This window comes from Elephantulus edwardii, unplaced genomic scaffold (genome assembly GCF_000299155.1).
Source record: "Elephantulus edwardii isolate Elephantulus edwardi_28Jun2011 unplaced genomic scaffold, EleEdw1.0 scaffold00258, whole genome shotgun sequence".
Taxonomy (NCBI): domain Eukaryota; kingdom Metazoa; phylum Chordata; class Mammalia; order Macroscelidea; family Macroscelididae; genus Elephantulus; species Elephantulus edwardii.
This window is the reverse complement of record NW_006400008.1, coordinates 3585658-3606617: the sequence shown is the minus strand read 5'-3', so window position 1 is coordinate 3606617 and position 20960 is coordinate 3585658. Positions and strand designations below refer to the sequence as shown.

At 39.5% G+C, this 20960-nt stretch overlaps 1 protein-coding gene across 1 annotated transcript in view; it reads right to left on the bottom strand.

Moving 5' to 3' along the window:
• COL19A1 (collagen, type XIX, alpha 1) overlaps positions 1–20960 on the bottom strand; it is a 669215-nt gene that overhangs the window by 49890 nt on the left and 598365 nt on the right. The window contains exons 39-41 of the mRNA XM_006899482.1: positions 19401–19445; positions 15142–15186; positions 10626–10688 (exon numbers count right to left, since the gene is read on the bottom strand). Coding sequence (XP_006899544.1) covers positions 10626–10688; positions 15142–15186; positions 19401–19445 — 153 coding nt within the window. The remainder of the gene's footprint in view (positions 1–10625; positions 10689–15141; positions 15187–19400; positions 19446–20960) is intronic.

The window sequence follows — 20960 nt, the reverse complement described above, 5'->3', positions numbered from 1 at the left end:
GCAACAGTGAATGAATGGAATTCCAAAATCTCTGTAGATGTTCATTGAAATGAAAAATAAAGAAATTAAATAAAAAAAAGAATGTGACATCAAGATTGAAGGAGGACTCATCAACAAGCTGAACTAGGCAGATGACACAACTTGCTTTCAAAAAGAGAAGAGCACTTATTGCAAAATATCAGCGACTACAGCCTTCAATGTAGATTTTAACATCTAGACGACAAAAACCCTCATTTGTGCATCAATAGGTAACATGATGATTGGAGATTGAGTTGTCAATAATTTTATTTAATTTGGATCCACAATCAACATCATTGGTAGCAGCAGTCAAGAAACCAAAGAATGTGATTCTTTGGAAAAATATGTCATCAAGAACCCACTCAAAGTTCTAAAGAGCAGTTTAAAGACCAAGGTATAGTGATACAAGTCTTGCATTTTCAATTGCTTTTTCTGAAAGTTGGACACTTAACAGGCTATTAGAAAAGGAATCAGTCTTTGAAGGAAGAATGTGAGGATGGTAAAACTTTGACTCAGTTACTTTGTGCATGGTCAGAAAGAACCAGTCTCTGTGGAAGGATATTTTGTTGGGGAAAGTAGTAGGTCAGTGGAAGAGAGGAGGATTCCCAAAGAGATGGATTGACAGAGTGACTGTGATACTTGGGGCTCACACATAACAACTGTGAGAATGATGCAGAACTGTTCAGGGTTTTGAACTGTTTTTAGACGCCATGGAGTCAGAAACCCTGACCATAGCATCTAATAACAACATTTCAGTAACTTTACACAATTTACTTAACTTCTATAGTATGAGCTGCTTAAAGTATACACAAGGATAATAAAAACAATAGCCTCAAAACTAAGGATTAAATGAAATAAAACATAACCTGTAACACTGTGAAGTCAACAAAGATTATTTTCCTTATTCTCCTAATAGATACATTCTGAGAAATAAGTGCCTCATGGTGCTGGTAGCTAGTATACAGCCTTCACTTTTACCTTCTAACAAGTTTTCTGGTACAAAGAATCATTCTCTGTAAATGGTCTCAGTTGATTCTGGGGGAATTTAATTTCACGGCCAGAGCATGATCCTTCTATGAAATAAACTGTCAGCCAGAGAATGATAGTTATTTTTCAGCTGGAAAAAAATACCAAAGAAAAGCAAGAAATCTGTAATGACGGCTTTTGAGAGTATTAAGTAGTGACTTTTTATTAGAAAACTGGTATTTTCCTGAACTTTACAAGGCAGTACTGAAGGTGGTAATAAAGCCTAGTACTGCTTAGAGATTTATAAGACTAGGAGAACTCCTAGCTGGGAGATGTAAGAAGGAAAAACACTTGGGGTCAAAACAAATACCTAGAGTCCAGCAGCAGATGTGTTTTTGAGATTTGATTTGAAGAGGGAGATCAAGGTGAGGAAAATGATTTCTAGCCAGCAGGCAATTGCATTGCACATGCTCCCCTGCAAAGCCTAGGAGACTTCTATCGTGCTGGAATGGATTCTACGAGGATGCAACTGCAGACAGCCGCATGTTTTCACCCCTGTAAATTACACTAAAAGCTGTCACAGTTGATAACCCAACTAAAGTCCCCTAGCCTCTCTGAAGCATCCTGGGAATTATCCAGGGTCCTTTAACGAAGAACAGGTTACCTGAAGTGCATGGTTCAGAGAATTTATTACATCCAGGAACACATGCAACAAAGATAAAGCTGATGAGGGAGAGGATGTGAAAGAAGCAAACTGTGCCACTTGAATAAAAGAAGATAAATCTAGTGCAAAAACGTTATTCATGTTTTTGGTAACAATATAAGAAAAGAAATAATGGTGTAACTTTTTACCCCTGTGTCTTAGAATTCATCAAGCATTACCATGCATGCTTCTGTTTTACACATGAGGGTGTTACTAATTCTACATCTGTAGAGAATTTTCTTCCCTCTCTCCTAATCTCAATTTTCTAGTAGAACCTCAACCTCAGGTAAAAGCAGCTTTCTGTCTATCTTATGTCTCTATCTGGGCAGCTGTCTGTGGCTGTGGAAAAAGAAGAATCCTTTCGCACTTGCTCTAATTTAAATATCTGAGTGCAGATTGAAAGCAATCCTTCACGTTACTCAGACAACTTTATTTCCCTAGTTAATGCCCTTTCCTTCTTTTCCAAACTAGTCTCTCACATATTTTTAGTCTCTTCAAACCTTCAATTATTACATTGAAGGGGACGAAGACCCTCAACCAGGTGGACTGCTATGGTGATGGCCACAATGGGCTACCCTGTGTTGGGAAGTGTGAGGAGGACATGGCATAGAGGACAGGGTTCAGATCTGTTGCTCATAGGGTCTCTATGGGTTATACTTGACTCGATGGCATCTAAAAACAACAACTAACATGGCACTAGGGATATCATTGCTTATGCCAGATGAATCCTGGCTGAAAGTAAGGTATGCTAAAAGAGTGTCTATTTGTGCTTTATTGACTAGACAAAGACATTTGACTATGCAGATCATAACAAATTATGGCTTACATTCAGAAGAACGGGAATCTCAGACACTTAACTGTGCTCATGTGAAATCTATACCTAGATGAAGAGACCATTGCATGGACAGAGCAAGGGAACACTACATGGTTTAAAATTAAGAAACATGAGGGTCAGTGTTGTATCCTTTCTTCATACCTACCAATCTGTATGCTGAACAAATTATTTGAGAAGCCAGACTCTATGAAGAAGAATGTAGTATCAGGATTGGAGGAAGACTCATCAGGCACAACATTGCTTGTTGAAACTGAGTGAGGAGGAATGAAGAACTTGCTGCAGAAGATGAAGATTGCAAACTTGATTGCATTTATATGTCAAGAAAATAAAAAGACTCACCACTTGACCAATATGCAACGTCATGATAGATGGAGAAAAGATTGAAACTGTCAACAAGTTCATCTTACCTTGGATCCACAAATAATACAGTTAACACTAGCAGTCAGGATTTAGAGGACATATTTTACTGAAAAACTGTGTAGTCAGAGACCTCTCCAAATTATTGAGGAGCAATGATATTAGTTTTAGGACTAAGGTGTACCTGATTCAGACCATGATCTTTTCAATCACTTGTTATGCTGCTAAGAGTTAAACAATGAATAAGTATGGCAGAATTGATGACTTTGAACTTTAGTATTGGAGAAGAGTACTGAATATTTCATGGACTGACAAAAGAATGTGTACGCCAGGGATGAGTCCTGTCTCCATACCTTTTCAACCTGTATGCAGAGCAGATTATCCAAGAGAATGGGCTCCATGAGGAGAAAAGTGGGGTCAGGATTGGTGGAAGATCTATCACCAATCTGCGTTATGCAGATGAGACAACCCTGCATGCTGAAACTGAGGAGGACCTGAAGCGCTTGCTGCAGAGGGTCAAAGACTGCAGGCTTCAGTATGGATTGAGGTTCAATGTCAAGAAGACAAAGATTCTCACCACTGGGTCAACTGGAGTCATCAGGATGGATGGTGAAGAGATTGAGATTGTTCACATCTTTAGTTTGCTTGGCTCCCCAGTCAACAGTCATTGCACCAGTAGCCAGAAAATTAAAAGACATATTGCGATGGGAAAGTCTGCTGTTAGGGACCTTTCCAAAGTACTGAAGAGCAATGGTGTCTCTCTGGAGACTAAGGTGTGTCTGATACAGACCATGGTCTTTGCAATCACTTGTTATGCATCAGAGAGTTAAACAATGACTAGGGAGCATAGAAGGAGAATTGATGCCTTTGAGCTGTGTGCTAGAGAAGAATATTGAGGACTGTTAGGAAAACAAACAGATTCATCCTGGAGAGGGTTAAACTGGGTGGCTCCTTGGAGACAAGTATGTGAGGCTTCGTCTGACATACTTTGGACATGTTGTAAGGAGGGATCAGTTCTTGGAGAGGGACATCATACTTGGTAGAGTGGACAGACAGTGCAGGAGGGGAAGGCCCTCTATGAGGTGGATTGCTTCAGTGACGGGGGTAATCGGGATGGGTGTATTGGAGACAGTGCAATTGGCACAGGACAGGGCAGAGTTTAGGGCTGTTGTACACAGCGACTCGACGGCACATAACAACAACAACAACAACAACAACCAAAAGAACAGATATGTCTTGAAGAAGGTGAAGCCGAAGTACTTCTTGGAGGTAAAAATGATAAAGCTTTGTCTCCTTTACTTTGGGCATATTGCTAGGAGAGAATATCATGTTTTGGAAGGTGGAGGGATGGACAAAGAAAGGAAGATCCTGAACCAAGTGAATTGGCACAATGATTGCAACAATAGGATCAAAATTGTCAGAGACTGTGAGGATGGCACTAAATCTGAACATGACAAAATTCAGATCTGTTGTTCATAGGGTTGCAATGCTTGACTAACAAGAAGAAATAAATAGAACCAGGACCTACCTCATTTTCTCTCTACAAGTTCTCATTAGAAAGCTGGACAATGACTAGGGATGATAGAAGGAGAATTGATACCTTTGAGCTGTGATGCTGGAGAAGACTATTAAATATACCATTGAGTGCCAGGGAAACAAAACAGGTTCGTCCTGGAGAGGGTGAAACCAGATTGTTTCTTGGAGGGAAGGATTCTGAAGCTTTGTCTGACATATTTTGGACAAGTTTCAAGGAGGGACCAGTCCTTGGAGAGGGATGTCAGGCTTCGGAGGGTAGAGGGACAGCGTAGGAGAAGAAGACTGTATGAGATTGACTCAGTGACTGGACTAGGGTAATGGGGGCAGGTGTGTCAGAGACAGTAAGGCTGGATCAGTATAGAGCAGGGTTCAGAGCTGTGGTACATAATGCCATTATGAGTTGCAAGTGAATCAACAGCACATATCAACAACAACAACAACAACTATTCTGATTTCTAGCTTCCTTCCTGTAAGTAGAAAGGATAACCTGCCACTGCTCCTGGGTAAGACCAATTTCCATCCATCCCCATTTCTACCTCAAAATTTTCATTTTCTTGCACCATCAGATTTCAGATAGATAGTTATTATCAGAATACCACCAAGCTACCATCATTCTCATCAACGATCTCTAGATGTCTAAATTCCATGAAGCATTATTAGACCCAAAGCAACTTATCTGTGTTTATGACTCTTCCTTAAATGCTTCCTTCCATTGACTTGCAGGAAACCCTATTCTCCTGGTTTTCTTTTCTTTCTTACTTATTAAACTGTATGATTTAATGGTTTCCCCGCCCCCCAGTCTGTTCACAGAGTTGTACAATTATCACCACAATCTAAATTTAGATTATTCTTATTATTCTCCAAAGAAATCCTTTGTCTCTTAGTAGTTGTTTCTCATTCAAAGCACCTGGGCAACGAAGAATTCATTTTGTGTCTTTCTATCTGTTTTAATGGAGTGGGTTCTGACTCATAGTGACCTGTGTAAGAGTGTAGAACACTTTCATAGAGTTTACAAGATTATGTGTCTTTAAGGAAAGACTTTACCTCATTTTTCTCTCACAAACCAGGAGTAAGGTTAGAACTAGTAATCTTCTGTTTAGCAGCCAATCACTTCCCCACTGCCACACCAGGAATCCCCCGACTACAGATCAGCCTGTTCCAGTCATTTTAGGTAAGTGGAATAATGCAATTTCTTGCCTTTTTTGGACAATCTTCTTTCATTTGTCATTATTTTTTCAAGGTTAATCCACGTTGCTCCAATACTTTATTCTTTTTCTGAAGAAAGATTGGCAATTTCTTCCCTTAAGTTTTCTAGCCCTTCTCCCTACAATCTATTTTCCACACAATAGAATGAACATTAGCTTTCACTCACGTCAAGTTTCAGCTCAAATGGCAGATTTTTAACTATATTAATTATTTGTTATATATTGGTTTTTTAAATTTGGATTCAAATTAAAGTTTACAGCATAAATTGTCTTTTCAGTCAACTATTCATATTTTATGACATTAATTATAATACCCACATGTAACCACACTCTTGCTTTATTATGCTTACAGACAGTAGCCTACTTGCATTTCACACATGGATCCATATCAGAGAGCCTGGCTTCTTATGTATTTCAAGTTTGAAAAGAGAAGTTGAGACAGTTTTGGTCCAAGACTGCTAGTAATCTGAACCTGGTGCTGTGGCTCTCTATATAACTTTGTTTTTATTACTGTCTGTTCTATCCTCTCCTATCTTCTGAGTTTTATCCTTAGGAAGATGCTACCTTTTTAATCTTGTATTGTTGATGAGTGAGTATCTTCCTGGTGTCTTTGTTTACCTTATAGAATTGTTTATTTTTTGAATAAAAGTTGGGCCATGGGGATGAGTTTATTTCCAGGCTTGAAGAACAGCTAAGGGCCATAGTCTGATGATACTCTCTCAGTCTCTATCAGACCAGTAGTATGGCCAATTTTATGATTTTGAGTTTTGTTCCTCCTTTTTCTTCCACTCACCCAAGTTGTTCTACTGTAATGCCTTTGAGAGTGGCCAGGCACCACCTAGTTTTTCCCGCCTCAGAGTTGTGAAGGTTGAGATTCTCATGACCCACTAAATGTTTGGACTAATGGTCTTTGTGCATGTTTAACTTTTGTCACACTTTGTTCCAGACAGGATGAGACCAATAGTCGCACTTTAGATGGCCACTTTTGGTGGTTTTGTTGTTGTTAAGTGCAGTCGAGTTGTAGACGACTCATAGAGACCCTATGAACAAAAGTCCTCAACAACTGTGTGATTTTCATCCTTTCTCCAGGTTCATAGGGTTTCCAGAGGCAAGCTATTACAGAAATTGATGCCACTCCTGCTTCCAAAGATGGCCACTTAGAAGCCTTAAAAACTCCAGATGCCACTGTTATAGAATGAGGCTCACATCAGGGTGGGGGTAACACTGAGAAAAACTGGATAAATTATGTTTACTGCATTGAAGCTGATGAGGGAGAAAACAGTTTAAAATTAATATATTTTAGGGCATTATGATTATCATAAGAGTCCGGAATGAGGGTTGCAGAGTGGAGTATACTCGGGGTGGGGGTGGGGGTGTGCAGGGGAGGGGGGCATTGTGTACAAATGAAGGAGTTTTTCTTTTGCTTTTCAAGGAGAGGAGCGAACTGGGGGTGTGGGGGTGTGGGCGGGAGAAAAGTGCAACAGTGAATGAATGGAAGTCCAAAATCTCTGTAGATGTTTGTTCATTGCAATTAATAAAAAAACCAAAAAACCAAAAAACAAAAAACTCCAACTCCAGATGCTACTAAACAATGTGAGCTATAGACCATTGTCTTTGTGGACTTTGTTATGCTGACTGACCTTGATGCTCCAGACAATGGTCCTGATGTCTTAAGATTGGCAACTCATTTCCTCAGGGTGTTTGGTTATGATTAAGCAATACATGCAACTTTGGATCCTTATTACAGTTATGGATATATTTCTAACAAACACAAATATGAATGTAAAGTACTGTCTGCGAAAGGTATATATGCTCCTGGGTGTAATCCTAGTTTGTCTTCCCTGTCTTGTAAGCTTTCTGTTTGTTCTTACTAAGTAAGGCAGGGTTGTTTTTGTAATAATGTTTACCTCTGTTGTCTGCATTTCTTGTAGTACTTCTCTGTGTCTCTCATTTTTTTAAGCTTTATTGTGTGTATCACCGTTTAATGTATATATTCTTTCTTTTCACTGAACTTAATATGTCTCTATTAACTATTTACTGGTTTTTCCCTCCTCTATCTTTCCTTCCAATCCATGGTAACCATCACAGAATCTTTGTTTCAGTGTGTAAATCTCTCCTTACCTTTTTATGGGAGTGACTTTAAACAGTATTTGTTCTGTGACTGAGTTATTTTGTTCCTATTTAAGTGCTTTTTCATTCCCATTTCAATGATGCTTTACTTTTTTACTTTGCTTAGATTTTTTTCTCTTTGAAATGTGCATGTAGTTATCTGTTGATTGTTGTCCGTGTCCCCCATACTCAAACACAAACTTGGTGTGGTTCCAGCACCCAGAACAATATCTGACACATATGTGTTTATGAAGGCATCAGTGCCTACAGCCCTTGGTGATGACCTATGCATCCCCTCTAGGAACTTCACCCCAGACCCTCTGGATCTCTTGTAATTGTCTTAAACCATGCTATCCATTAACATCAGGTGCTTGCTAACCTCCCCTTGTCATAGACAATTTTCCTTACAGATTAATTTCCTGAAACCCTGGTATGAAGTGATGCTAATTTGAATCAGTTCCTGCAGCATGGGCAGAGATACCATTCCTCATTGAGAGGTGACCTTCTCAAATAGGATGTAAAGCTACCAGGCAGAGAAACCAAACCAGAAGACCTGGCTATACTGAACATGTGCACCAGACATATGTGGTGGTGTGCATCCCAGAATCCTCTACACCAGCTCCATCGTGAGGAGCCAATAGCATGCTTACATACTCCTTAAGTTCCAAATAATAAGCTGAGTCCTGCTACCTGATTGGACACCTAGTTTATTCTACATTTTACCGTGTACTAAAAGACAAGTAACACTGGCCTTACATAGAGTGCCAAGTGACTCTGCAGTGGGCCTGCTGTCCAGCATCTCCCCAACAAAGACGGCTTTGACAGTCTCTTTTAATTTAGCCCTAATCTCCTGGTGGAATTCTTTCTCTAGTGCAGGCAAGAACCTAGACTGTGAGATCCAATAACAAAACCAGTATTTATTTATTGAGCAACTCCCACAGCCAGGCACTTGAAGTGTTTTTCCATATCTCATGTCACTTAAGCACAAAAACCTATCTGAGTTACAATTTAAACCTAGCTTGTTATGCCTCTAAGCTCCTCAAAGTTTCCCAGAGGTCCTAAACCAATCTCCTGAACTCTGTGTGGTTTGTTTACCTTCAGTCTTCTTCCTAAAAAATACCCTCTTCCTGTATTATTGTCATTGTTGTTAGTGTCATTGAGTAAAGTACAACTCACAGTGACCCTATGAACAATTGATCTGAACCCTGTCCTATCCTGTGCTATCCTTAAACCCACTGCAGCAGTCACTGTGTCAGTGGGGTTGAGGGTCTTCCTCTCTTTCTCTGACTTGCCACATTTTAAAGTATTTTGTCTCTCTTCAAGGAGTAACCCTTTCTAAAAACATGCCCAAAGTACGTGAGGTAAAGCTTTATCATCTTTGCACCCCCAGGAACACTCCAGATGTACCTTCTCCAAGACATATCTGTTTATTCTTTTGGCAGTCCATGAGATAGCCTGTGTCCTTCTAAAATACCAAAACTCAAAAAAGCTGCTGTCATCTTTACTCCAGCTCTCAGCAGTATGCTGTTGTATGTATACTTGAGTTGTATATGACCCAGTGACACTATGAGCAATAATTCTGAACCCTGCCCTATCGTGAGCCAGTCTCACTCACTGTCTTGGACACATCTGTCCCCATCACCACAGTCACTATAAGAAGTGATTCAAAAGACCATGGCCTGAATCAGATGCACCTTAATCCTCAACTGACATAACTGCTCCTCAGTAATTTAAAGAGGTGCTTGGCTGCAGACTTTTCCAATACAATATGTCTCTCTCCTGATATCCTGACTGCTGGTACCAAGTGTGCTGATTATGGGTCCAAGTAAGATGACGTCATTGACAGTTTCAATCTCTTCTCTGTTGATCATGATGTTTCCTATATGCAACACAGCAAATAAGCAAGAGTAAATGCCTTACTCTTCAATAAAGAATGAACCTGAGAGTATAGGCATGTCTTATTTATCTTTATATCTTCTCCCTCAGGGCTTTGCACATCTTTGGCAAACAGCATGGTGGATATATGTTGAATTGAATTAGTAGGAATGATTGTTACTATGCCACATTGATGCAATATATCAGTAATCAACAGCTCCTTTAGGACACAGCGCCTGATATATTTGGCAGCAATGATTTATGAAAGTGTGAAAGTAAGGCCCAGAGAAAGATGAAGAACCTGAGAAAAGAGCTTCTGCTTTACTCTTTGGCTTAACATACAGGTATTATGTCTGTGCATTCCTCTAGGTCATATAGCCCTGGTGTACAAGCTGCTGTCCTGCGGTCACTTGTGGTTGCTGTGCGGCTGAACACTGTGACACTGATGTGTCAAATGTGTTAATGGCTTGTTACCCAATGCAGACAGGGAGTGGGGTGGAACTCCCCAATGAAAACAAGCTTGGAAGGAGGAGTGTCATCCACTTCCATAATAGCTTGCTACCAGAAACCCTATGAACCTGGAGAGAGGATGAAAGGCAGCCAAGCGTCGAGGACTCTCCTTCATAGGGTTTCTATGAGTTTCCTGTGACTCAACAGCACTTAACAACAACAAAAACATTATGTCTGTGAGTCCTTGATTTCTTCATATCTTAGGATATGACATGCTTTTTTTTTTTTTTAATTGTCAAGCACGTTAGACTTAAAAAGAATAAGTCTCATTTCCTGGTATTTAAACCACGATGCCATCGTTTTGATCACTGGTTCAGACATAAACATGTAATATAAGGAGGTAGGATACTTAATGAGAACCACCGTTTGACCTCTGCAAAATACTCATCTGAAACATCTGCTGTCTACAAATTACCAATTCAAAGTTTTAATTTTCTGAGGAGACACGCGAAGAGGTAATGACCAAAGTGCTTTTCAAATGGGCAAACTTCAGTAGGTAAGAAGTACTCACTGGTTTTCCTGCGGGTCCTTCCGGTCCAGGGAAACCTATATCTCCAACAGGTCCTCTCTCACCCTAAAAACATGTTTACAGACAGTCAGTACTCAAGAAATTATTTACATGTGAGACAAGCCCAGTCTACATGATTTGTAGAAACTGCACTGTCACTTTTAATTTTTGTTGGACAAATTCAGATGCCATCTTAAAATTTTCTAGCTTTTCTCTAGCCTTTAAACTGCCCAAACAGTTATTTCACTAAGTTTGTCCAACATCTTCACTAGACAGAATTTCAAAGAAATCTGTTTTTAGAATAACAGGGCCAATAACACCAGTACCATTTCAGTAATATAATAAATACCTCAACCTTGCCTGGTGCCTCCTGCTAGGAAGAATTTTCTCTGCTGACTCACAGACCACCTTGTATTGATAAAAGCACAGCAAAAGAAAATAAAAGAAATAAAACAAAACCACACCAAAACTCTTCCCAGAAGTTTGCATCTCTTGTTGCATCCACTTACAAAAACTCCTACACAGCTATAAGATCTTGTAATATAGAGATTTTTTAAAAAACCTAATATTTTCATTTTGTTGCACATTTTCCTTCTTCTCCTTTCGCCCCATCCCCAGCACATCCAGCAATGCACACTTTGTTCCTAATTGTTGTCATAAATATATTCCTTTTGGAGAGTACTACCCTTCACCTTTTCTACTGCGGTGTTCATTATCTATCCACTTTTTTCACATTCTCTGCCCACCCCACTCCTAGCTTCTGTCCTATTTTATAACAGTGGTGTTAGTATTTGTCTTTTTGTGACTAAGATAGTTCACTCAGCATAGTGTCCTCCAGACTTCTCATGTTGTGTACTGCTTTATGAGTTCACTGTTTTTCAATGCTACATAATATTCCATTGTGTAAGTGTAGTATATTTTTCTATCATCCATTTGTTGTTGGAAAAAGCTTTTACTTTTTTTTTTAAACAAAACAACCAACAAAAACAACCAACCAAACAAAATCCCCCAAACTCAAGTAAGTAATAAATAGTTTCTAGTAGTAAATGGAAAGGAAGAATATTAACTGGATATTGCTAAGTTTGCTCTGACAACAAACCTTCCTGGTTTTCCATCTTCTTTCCCTCTTTGTGTCATTGTTATTGGCTGCTATGGAGTCAAGCACAATTTACAACATCCCATAAACAGCAGATTTAAATCCTATCCTATCCTGTGTCATCCTCATCATCTCTTTAGCCCATTGCTGCAGTCATTGTGTCAATCCATCTCATTGAGGGTCTTCTCTTTCACTGACTCCACCTTTCTAAGCTTGATGTTCCTTTCCAAGGAATAGCTTCTCCTAACAACATGCCCAAAGTATATGAGATGAAGCTTCCGCATCTTTTCCTCCAAGAAGCATTTCGGCTGCACTTTCTCCAAGACATATACGTTCATTCTTTCTGCAGTGCACGTTATAGTCAATATGCTTGCTTTTCCAATACTACGACTCAAAGGCATCAGTTTTTCTTCTGTCATCCTTATTACTTGCTTCGCTCTCAGATGCACAGCAACTGACTGCAAAGACCATTGTCTGAATCAGGTGCATTCTGGTCTTCAAAGTGACTTCATCACTCTTTAGTATTTTGGGGAGATCCTTGACAGCAGACTTTCACAATGCAACATGTCTTGATTTCTTGACTGTGATTAGCAAGGGTGTTGATTGTGGATCCCAAGTAAGATGAAATAATTTACAATTCCAACCTTTTGTCTTTTTTTCCAACTATCATGATGAGGACTTTTGTTTTCTTGATTGCTGAAATAGAACCAAAATTGAAGGCTTTGATCTTCTGCAGTGAGTGTTTCAAGTCCTCCTCACCTTAAGCAAGCAAGGCTGTGTCATGGGCACAATGCAGGTTATTGATGAATCTGCTCTGATCCTGATGCTGCAACCCTCTTCATAAGGTCAAGCTCCCTGGATGATTTTCTCAGCATGCAGATCAACTACACATGAAGAAAAGATAACCCCTGGTGTACACCTTTCTTGATTTTCAACTATGCACGAAACTACCTTTATTCTTTTCTTACATTATAACCAAGTAATCATCCTCTTAAGACAGTTGAGATCAAGGAGGCCTGCCGTAAATTGTTTATCACAGGGTCCAGGCATATTTTGAATAAATTACACTAGAATTCAACCAGTCTATAGTGTTTCTTCCTAAAAATCTTCTTAACAATTTCTGTATTAAGTATATCAGAGCTTTCAAAATGGCAATACTGCCAAAAGCAATTTACACATTTAATGCAATCCCAATACAAATACCAATCCCATTCTTCAACGAGATGGAAAAGGCAATCTCCAATTTTGTATGGAATGGAAAAAAGCCCCGAATAAGCAAAGCACTCCTTAAGAATAGAAGAACGGTAGGAGGTATCTCACTCCCTGATTTCAAATCCTACTACACTGCCCTGGTGATAAAGACAGCATGGTACTGGTACAATGACAGACACATAGATCAATGGAATAGAATTGAGAATCCAGAGATCAACCCATCTATCTATGGTCAACTGATTTTTGACAAGGAGATGAAATCAGTGAAGTGGGGAAATGACAGCCTTTTTAACAAATGGGGTTGGCAAAATTGGGAAAATATCTGCAAAAGACTCAAGCAAGACCCACACCTCACTCCATAGACAAAAAAACCAACTCAAGGTGGATCATGGACCTAGGACTAAAACCAAGGACTATAAACTTCATTACAGAAAAGCTAGGAACAGCACTAGAAGTCCTAATCCACAACATAACAGTCTTCCCAGTATCCTGGAAAACCTACAACCAGGAGAAGATAACGTAGATGAATGGGATCTTCTAAGACTCAAATCCCTATGCACATCCAAAAACTTCTCCAGTAGGGTAAAAAGGGAAGCCACTGACTGGGAAAAAGTATTCGGTAATAACATATCAGATAAGGGACTTATATCCAGAATTTATGAAATACTTGAGCACCACAACAAGATAAAGGTAAATAATCCAATAGAAAAATGGGCACAGGATATGAACAGGCACTTCACCGAAGACGACATTCAGATGGCTAACAAGCACATGAAGAAATGCTCAAAATCCCTAGCCCTAAGAGAGATGCAAATTAAAACAACTATGAGATATCATCTCACCCCAGTCAAAATAGCAAAATTTAACCGAACAGCAAGCAACAAATGCTGGCGAGGTTGTGGAGACAAATATTACATGATGCCACTGTTGTAGAATGGGACTAACCTTGGGGTTGGGGAGAGACTGAGTAAGATGGGTTCAATAATGTATATTGCACTGAAACAGAGGAGGGAGAAAACTGTTTAAAAAAGATATGTGACTAGGTATTTCTGTCATCACAGGAGTCTAGAGCGATGGCTCCATGGTGGAGGGGACCTGGGGGAGGGTTTGTAAAACAATGAAAGAATCTTTTCTTTTACTTTTCCATAATTTTTGACTCATGTACTTATAACTTGTTAGTTAAATTTGTGTCTTCTAGGTTGCAACCCCCCCATGATACATCTTCAAGGATATGAACATGTACGGCTAAGCACAATTAACAACAATGCATCTAAATTCCAAAATCAATCTCCATAATAGTCTATGTGTTTCCTACTGCCAAAGGGGCCCTTTAGAGTAGTGAGAGAAGATCTTCACCCTGAAACCCACAGCGTCCCTTTTCAGCAGGAAGTAGCTAAGAGAATACACCATCCCCTTTTCTTTATGAATCAGGGTGAAGTCTCTCTCAGGGAGGAGTGATAGGGAATGGCAAGGGACACAATGACAAAGGAGATTAATCAGAACTGACTTTGACAAGCACTGTGGCAATTGGCCAATTAAAACAGACATTCGGATGGCGGGGGAAGAAGAACAAACTGGGGAGGAGGGTAGAGAAAATGGTGCAGCAGTGAAGGAGTGAAGACCCAAAATCCCTGTAAATGTTCATTAAAATTAATAAAATTGAATAATAATTAAAAAAAAGTATATCAGAGCTTTCAGGTACCATGCATGCCTAGAAGCAAAAAGAGTGACCCACACATGACCTTCCAGAGACAGTAGCTACAAAGAGGAAAAGAGCAGCATACAGCACCTGATGACAAGCACCTAACTAGACAGATTCCATCTTGAAAATCAGCTGTGTGTACCTCCTGACTTGCTTGATAAATCCATAAAACCACTTTTTCTCAGGTAATCTGCTTTCCCTCCTGAAAGTGCTAAATAAATGTAAGTCTTTCCCCACATTCTTAACCTAACCTACAAATACTTCCTCAAAACTTCCCATCTCTGCAATGGCTTTTCCCCCCACAGAGTTAGCCTTAGTCTTCATTTTACTTAATGTAATTCAAGTAAAAAGAAAGTTTTCTCATCTATACACCTGTTCTAAGTAACTTTTGTTCTAGAATAAAAGGCCAGGATCCTTTGAGTCCATTTGAGACTCTGTGGGTAACCAAGTACATGCAAGTACAACTGTTAAGAAATTTCAAGGAAGCAAATTATTAAGTGACAACTTACTGGTTCCCCGGGGACTCCTGGAGGGCCTGGGGTGCCAGGCTTTCCCTGGTAAAGCAAATAAAAGAGAAATGTTATCAGTCGGATTACTGGATGACATCATATGCTCACTGTCCCTTTTTGAGAAATGAATGTGCTGCCACACATACTCACAGTCCCTGAACTAAAATTGGATTCTTAAAAAAAAATAATAAATTGTGGGAATGTGTATATACATGTATAATATGGGAGACACGAGGGAAAGATAAGGTTTCTGAAAATGAACCTTTCTTACTGAAAATCTCTATTTGCCTGGCAGCTCTTCTTTATTTCAGGAATAGGGAGAACACTGTGGAAGAGAAGTCTTTGCTTAGTTTTGAGTTCCACAAGCAGATTTCTAAATTCACAGTAAGAGATCTTGAAAGCAAGCACATTTCACTTGAAAAGCATTGTTTTATTGAGAGGGAGAGAAAAAAACAAGTTTATCCCAAGATGCTGTATTCTGGAACTGACCACAGAGAGATCCTGGAGCAGAGAGAACACAGGATTGAGGGGGAAGTGATGGATGATAGAGGATGGTGGTCCAGCAGAAACTGAAAGTGGAGAAATGCCAAAGTGTTTAGGCCAGGCTTAAGAGGCTGCCTGATCTCTGAGGAAGTCCCTCTGTCCCCCTCCTTGGACCTAATACGGTTTGTAAATGTAGACAAGCTGGGGATGTAGGTGTGAAACCATAACTCTAGTGGGGGTGGGGATCTGAAAATGAAGGGCTTTCCCTCACTTGTTTAGAATCTCACAGACACTGAAATGGGTGAGTGTGCACTAAAGGGAGATACAGTCCTGAAAGACATTCCTGGCACTCCATAAATTGTGTGTGTATGAGAGAGAGAAAAAATTCCCAAAGTCCTCTGGGTTCAAGGTAGGCGATATGCCAGATCTAAGATTATCAATGTCTAGAAGGGTCTTGAGGAGAGGACATGGGGGTGTGAAGTGCTCAGGCCTCCTGACCTGTGATATACAGGCAGTAAGCAGGTCCAGAGGACAGATAGGGCCAACAGAGGCCTTAGAGCACTTGGCGAGAACATGGTGACCGGAGACCCTACCCACTTCCAAATGTGTAGAAACCATTTGCCATCCTGGGAGCAGGGACAAAGAGGCCGTACAGAAATCCTGACAGGGCTGAACATGAGTTAGAGTGGCCTATTCTAGGGAGGCCAGAAGTGTGTCCCACAGCAGAGCGAACACCATGTCTGAATGGGCTGCCTTTAGTCCTGCTACAACCACAATAGTCTCCTTTTAATGATTTTACATTTTGAGTCACAATAAGGTTTAGTTATAGAAAATAAAAAAAATTAAAAATGATATAGTTGCCTATTTCTGTAATGTCAATTAATACTCTGTTTTTAAAAGTACACACACACACACACACACACACACACACACACACACACACACATATCCATTTCCTAAATAACATGCCTCGGGAAACTCTATGAACTTTGATAAATGTCGATAGACATAGAGGGGCTTCAGGCCTTTTGTTCATAGGGTCACTATGAGTCATGCTCAACTCTAAGGCAATCAAGAACAACAACAACATATACATAAATACATATTGTTGTTGTAGTTGCCACTGTATTATCGAGTTAAAACTGACTCATAGCTGACCCTTCAAGAGGTTTTCAGAGGTAGTAAATTACAAAAGAGGAGACTGTCTACCTTTCTCCCGCAGAACAACTGATGGATTTGAACTGTTGTACCTTTGCTGGCAGCATCATGATAGATGGTAAAGAGGCTGAGATTGTTAACAGTTTTAGTTTGCTTGGCTACACAATCAACAGTCTTAGTACCAGTAGCCAGGAAATTAAAAGATGTATTGCATTGGATAAGCCTGCTGTCAGAGACTGCTCCAAAGTACTGAATAGCAATGATGTCAGTATGGGGACTAGCATGTGTCTGATCCAGGCTATAGTCTTTACAATTATTTGCTATACATCAGAAAGCTGGACAATGACTAGGGATGATGGAAGGAAAATTGATGCCTTTGAATTGTGATGCTGGAGAAGAGTATTGAATATTCCATGGACTGCTGGGGATAAAAAAAACAGGTTCATCCTAGAGAGGCAAGGATTCTGAAGCTTCTTCTGAAATACTTTGGACCTGTTGCAAGGAGGGACCAGTCCTTGGAGAGCGACGTCATGCTTGGGAGGGTGGAGGGACAGCGCAGGAGAGGAAGACCAACTTTTCTGTTAACAACCAAGCACTTAACCACTGAATCACCAGGGTTCCTTCTAAACCTACTACCAGTGAGCACAGCATAATTCCTAGGTAATTTTCTATAATTTCCAGTTTAAGAAACAAAACTTCAAACTCAGGAATGCTCCATTTCCCCCATCTCTTTCTTAATATTTTTCCTGTGGTTTTTATTTCAGTCGAGAAGTAAGGGGCTAAATTATTGTTAACCTGTAACCATGCATTAATATAAATAAGCCTTAAAAGGGGGTTTTCCCCCTGTATTTTCATCATATTTCATGATTCTTGATCCTCAAAAGGCAACATCCTCATCCTCAGACAAGTTCTTGCAGTTTTTTATACAAAGCTGTAATCTCATTTCTCCTTTAAAAAAAAATAAAAACGGTGACATCTACTCCAAGTCAGTGCACCCTGGTTTTCCCCTTAGCCAGGTGTAATTCACACAGCTTTACTGCTGCTAATGTTTCCTCTTAAACTAGCTCTTCAATCCTCTCAATCATCTTTGTTGCTCTCTGGTGTCAAATGTTTTAATCTCATCAAGGTCTTTTCAAATGAATAGGAAGTACTTCAGGAAAGGTTGAAATCATTTCCCTGAGCCCTGGGGATCATTCTGATCTCCTTACAGGAGGCTCTAATTAAAATTTTGTGGCCACACATTATGAGTAAGAGGCCATTTATCCTCTTAGTAGGTGCTCCTGCAGGGGAGCCAGGGCAGGGGGTAGAGGGGGGTTCCAAGATAACATCAGTGGAAACCCTAGGCTTGAGTCATAGGAACATGAGAAGTATTAAAAGCCTCACCACCCAAGGCCACTCACTAGCTCCTAACTCCACCATCATTGACAGGGCCAGAAGCCCTTTCTGCTCCATAGGTTTCACTAACTGCTCAGTCTGATAACAATATATCAAAATCAATCCATAATCTAGGGAGCTCTGGTGGCCTAATAATTAAGAAGTTGCTTTGCCAACCCTGAAGCACACAGTTCGTATCCACCAATTGCTTCATGGGGGAAATATGAGTAATCTCCTCTCAGTCAATTAATAACACTGAAGACCCACTGATGGGTCCGCTATGAGAAAGTTCTGACTCAAGAGCACATCACAATAATGACATCCACAATATAGGGAGCTCTCACAGCCTAGGCATAGGAAGGTCCACTGTCAGCCAAAAATGCACACGGTTTGTACACTCCAGCTGCTCATCAGGAGAAAGATGTGTATTCCCCTCCCATGCCATTTACAGCTCCTGAAAACCTGCTGGAGAGTTAGCCAGGAGGCTGTTCCAACTTGACAGTACATCCACTTTAGAAGAAGACATTCACTAGCTGGTCTTAGCATGACTATAATGGCAAAAGCAAAAGCCTTCCTTTTAGCAAGCATTTCAGAATTTTCTATAAACTTAAGCATTCACTGTCATCTAGTCAGTTCCAACTCAGGAATGTCCATCTGAGCTTCCAAGTTATAAATTGTGACAAGAAGAAATTGTTCATCTTTCTCTGACAGAACAGCTGAGAGATTCGAACAGCCAGAGACAAGCTGCCTTAGTGCCTTGGAGAAATAGATGATGATGATAGATATAGATAGATAGATAGATAGATAGATAGATAGATAGATAGATAGATAGATAGATAGATAATGATTGATAGATTAATAGAGAGAGCTATAGAGTCACCTGTGACTCATAGAGACTCTATGTACAACAACCCTAAACCCTGCTCTATCCTGTGCCAATATTATGGTCTCTGACACACCTACTCCCAGTACCCCAGTCACTGAATCAATCCTCCAGTCCACCAGCTGTTCAGCAGAAGAAAGATCTGGCAGTCTGTCTCTATTCATAGTACCATGATGGAAACTCTTTGGGGAAGCTCTGTTTTGTCCAGGTACACATTGGAAACAACTAAATCCTGACAGGTTCTTGGGCAGGTTTACTGTGGAGCTTGTTGTAATTGCTAGGGAGTTGATCCCGACTCCTGGTGATTCCAGGGACTAGAACTGTTTAACCATGACATCAATATGAAATAACATGGACTCACCGATATTCCAGCTACTCCTGGGGGACCAACAGGGCCACGATCTCCCTATTAAGACAGGAAAAATATTTGTTACTACTAATATATTAATGTAAAGCAATTCTATGTTTATAATTTCTACCTACACAACCCTCAGAATAAAACTGGAATTTAGTAAAACTTTTCTCTGGATCTGGTAAACTTTGTTAAGCTTAGATTAGCTAGTCTGAAGCTAGAGGATGATGTCAAATAAGAGAATAAGTGACTACTTGAACCTGTTAAAACAGTTCTTAAAAAAACTCCCCACAACTAAACAAAAAGAGGGCTTTTTTTTTCTTTCATAATACCAGTTTTAATGAGAAGAAACATTCATCTTACTATTTTGGTGAACTATTCTTAATAACAGGCCATACATATTTAGAAATACAAATATTAGTGAATATTTTTATTCCCTATATCCAAAAGGTTCTTTTTAAAATGAAAAGGTAAATGTTGACCATCTCCTAAAAAGCTTCTCTTATACTCATTGGAGAATCCAAATTCTGGGGTTAGAATGAAAATACTTTAATATAAGGATTTTGTGGGGATACTAGAAAAAGCTCTGGTTACTTAGTGGTAAGGAGCTGCATTGCCAACCCAAAGGAACACAGTTTGAATCCATAAGTTGTTCTACAGGATAAATATAGGTGATCTCCTCCTGTGTAATTCACAGCCTCTGAAACCCACTGGAGGGTCAACTATGAGTTGGTTCTGACTTGATGGTACATAATAACAACAACAAGAACAAGGTATAATAATTTGGTCCAACCAGATGATGCAACCAAATATAGTGATACAACTCTTTTCCAAGAAGCAATGTGGTATTTTAGATAAAGCTGAAAATACTAAAAATATCAGCAATTATATACAAGTTAATAAAATGACAATTTTTGTTGAGCAGAACCTACACTAAAATAACTTCATTGAGGTACATAAAAGAACACTTGATTAAACAGAGCTATGTTTTGTTCTTAGAGTGTAAAACAATGTTGTAAAGATGTCATTGCTTACTCAAATTAATTTATTTATTGAACATAATTTGTACAAAAATTGCAACTTGAGTAAATGTTATTAAAGTTCCATCAAGATAATAATAAACTAGAAGATAAAAAAATAAAATGAATAAGAGACACTCATAATACCAAATACCTAAACATATAATAAAACTATACTATTAAAATAATGGATTATTGGCATGAGATTAAACAGTATCTCAATGTAATGTTACAAAATCTTAGAAGTAGGTTAGCAATCATGAAAAATTTTTAATAAACAAAGAATGTGTAACTCAAGAAACAGTGTTAACTGGCCTTTAAATATGCTTTATTTCTCTTTTTGCTGTTCTCCTTTTTCACTACAACTCACATTAACTATCATATTGTTGTTGTTGTTGTTGTTATGTGCCGTCGAGTTGCCTGCGACTCATAGAGACCCTATGTACAACAGCCTTAAACTCCGCTCTGTCCTGTGCCAATCGCACTGTCTCTGACACTCCCATCCCAATTATCCCAGTCACTGAATCAATCCACCTCATAGAGGGCCTTC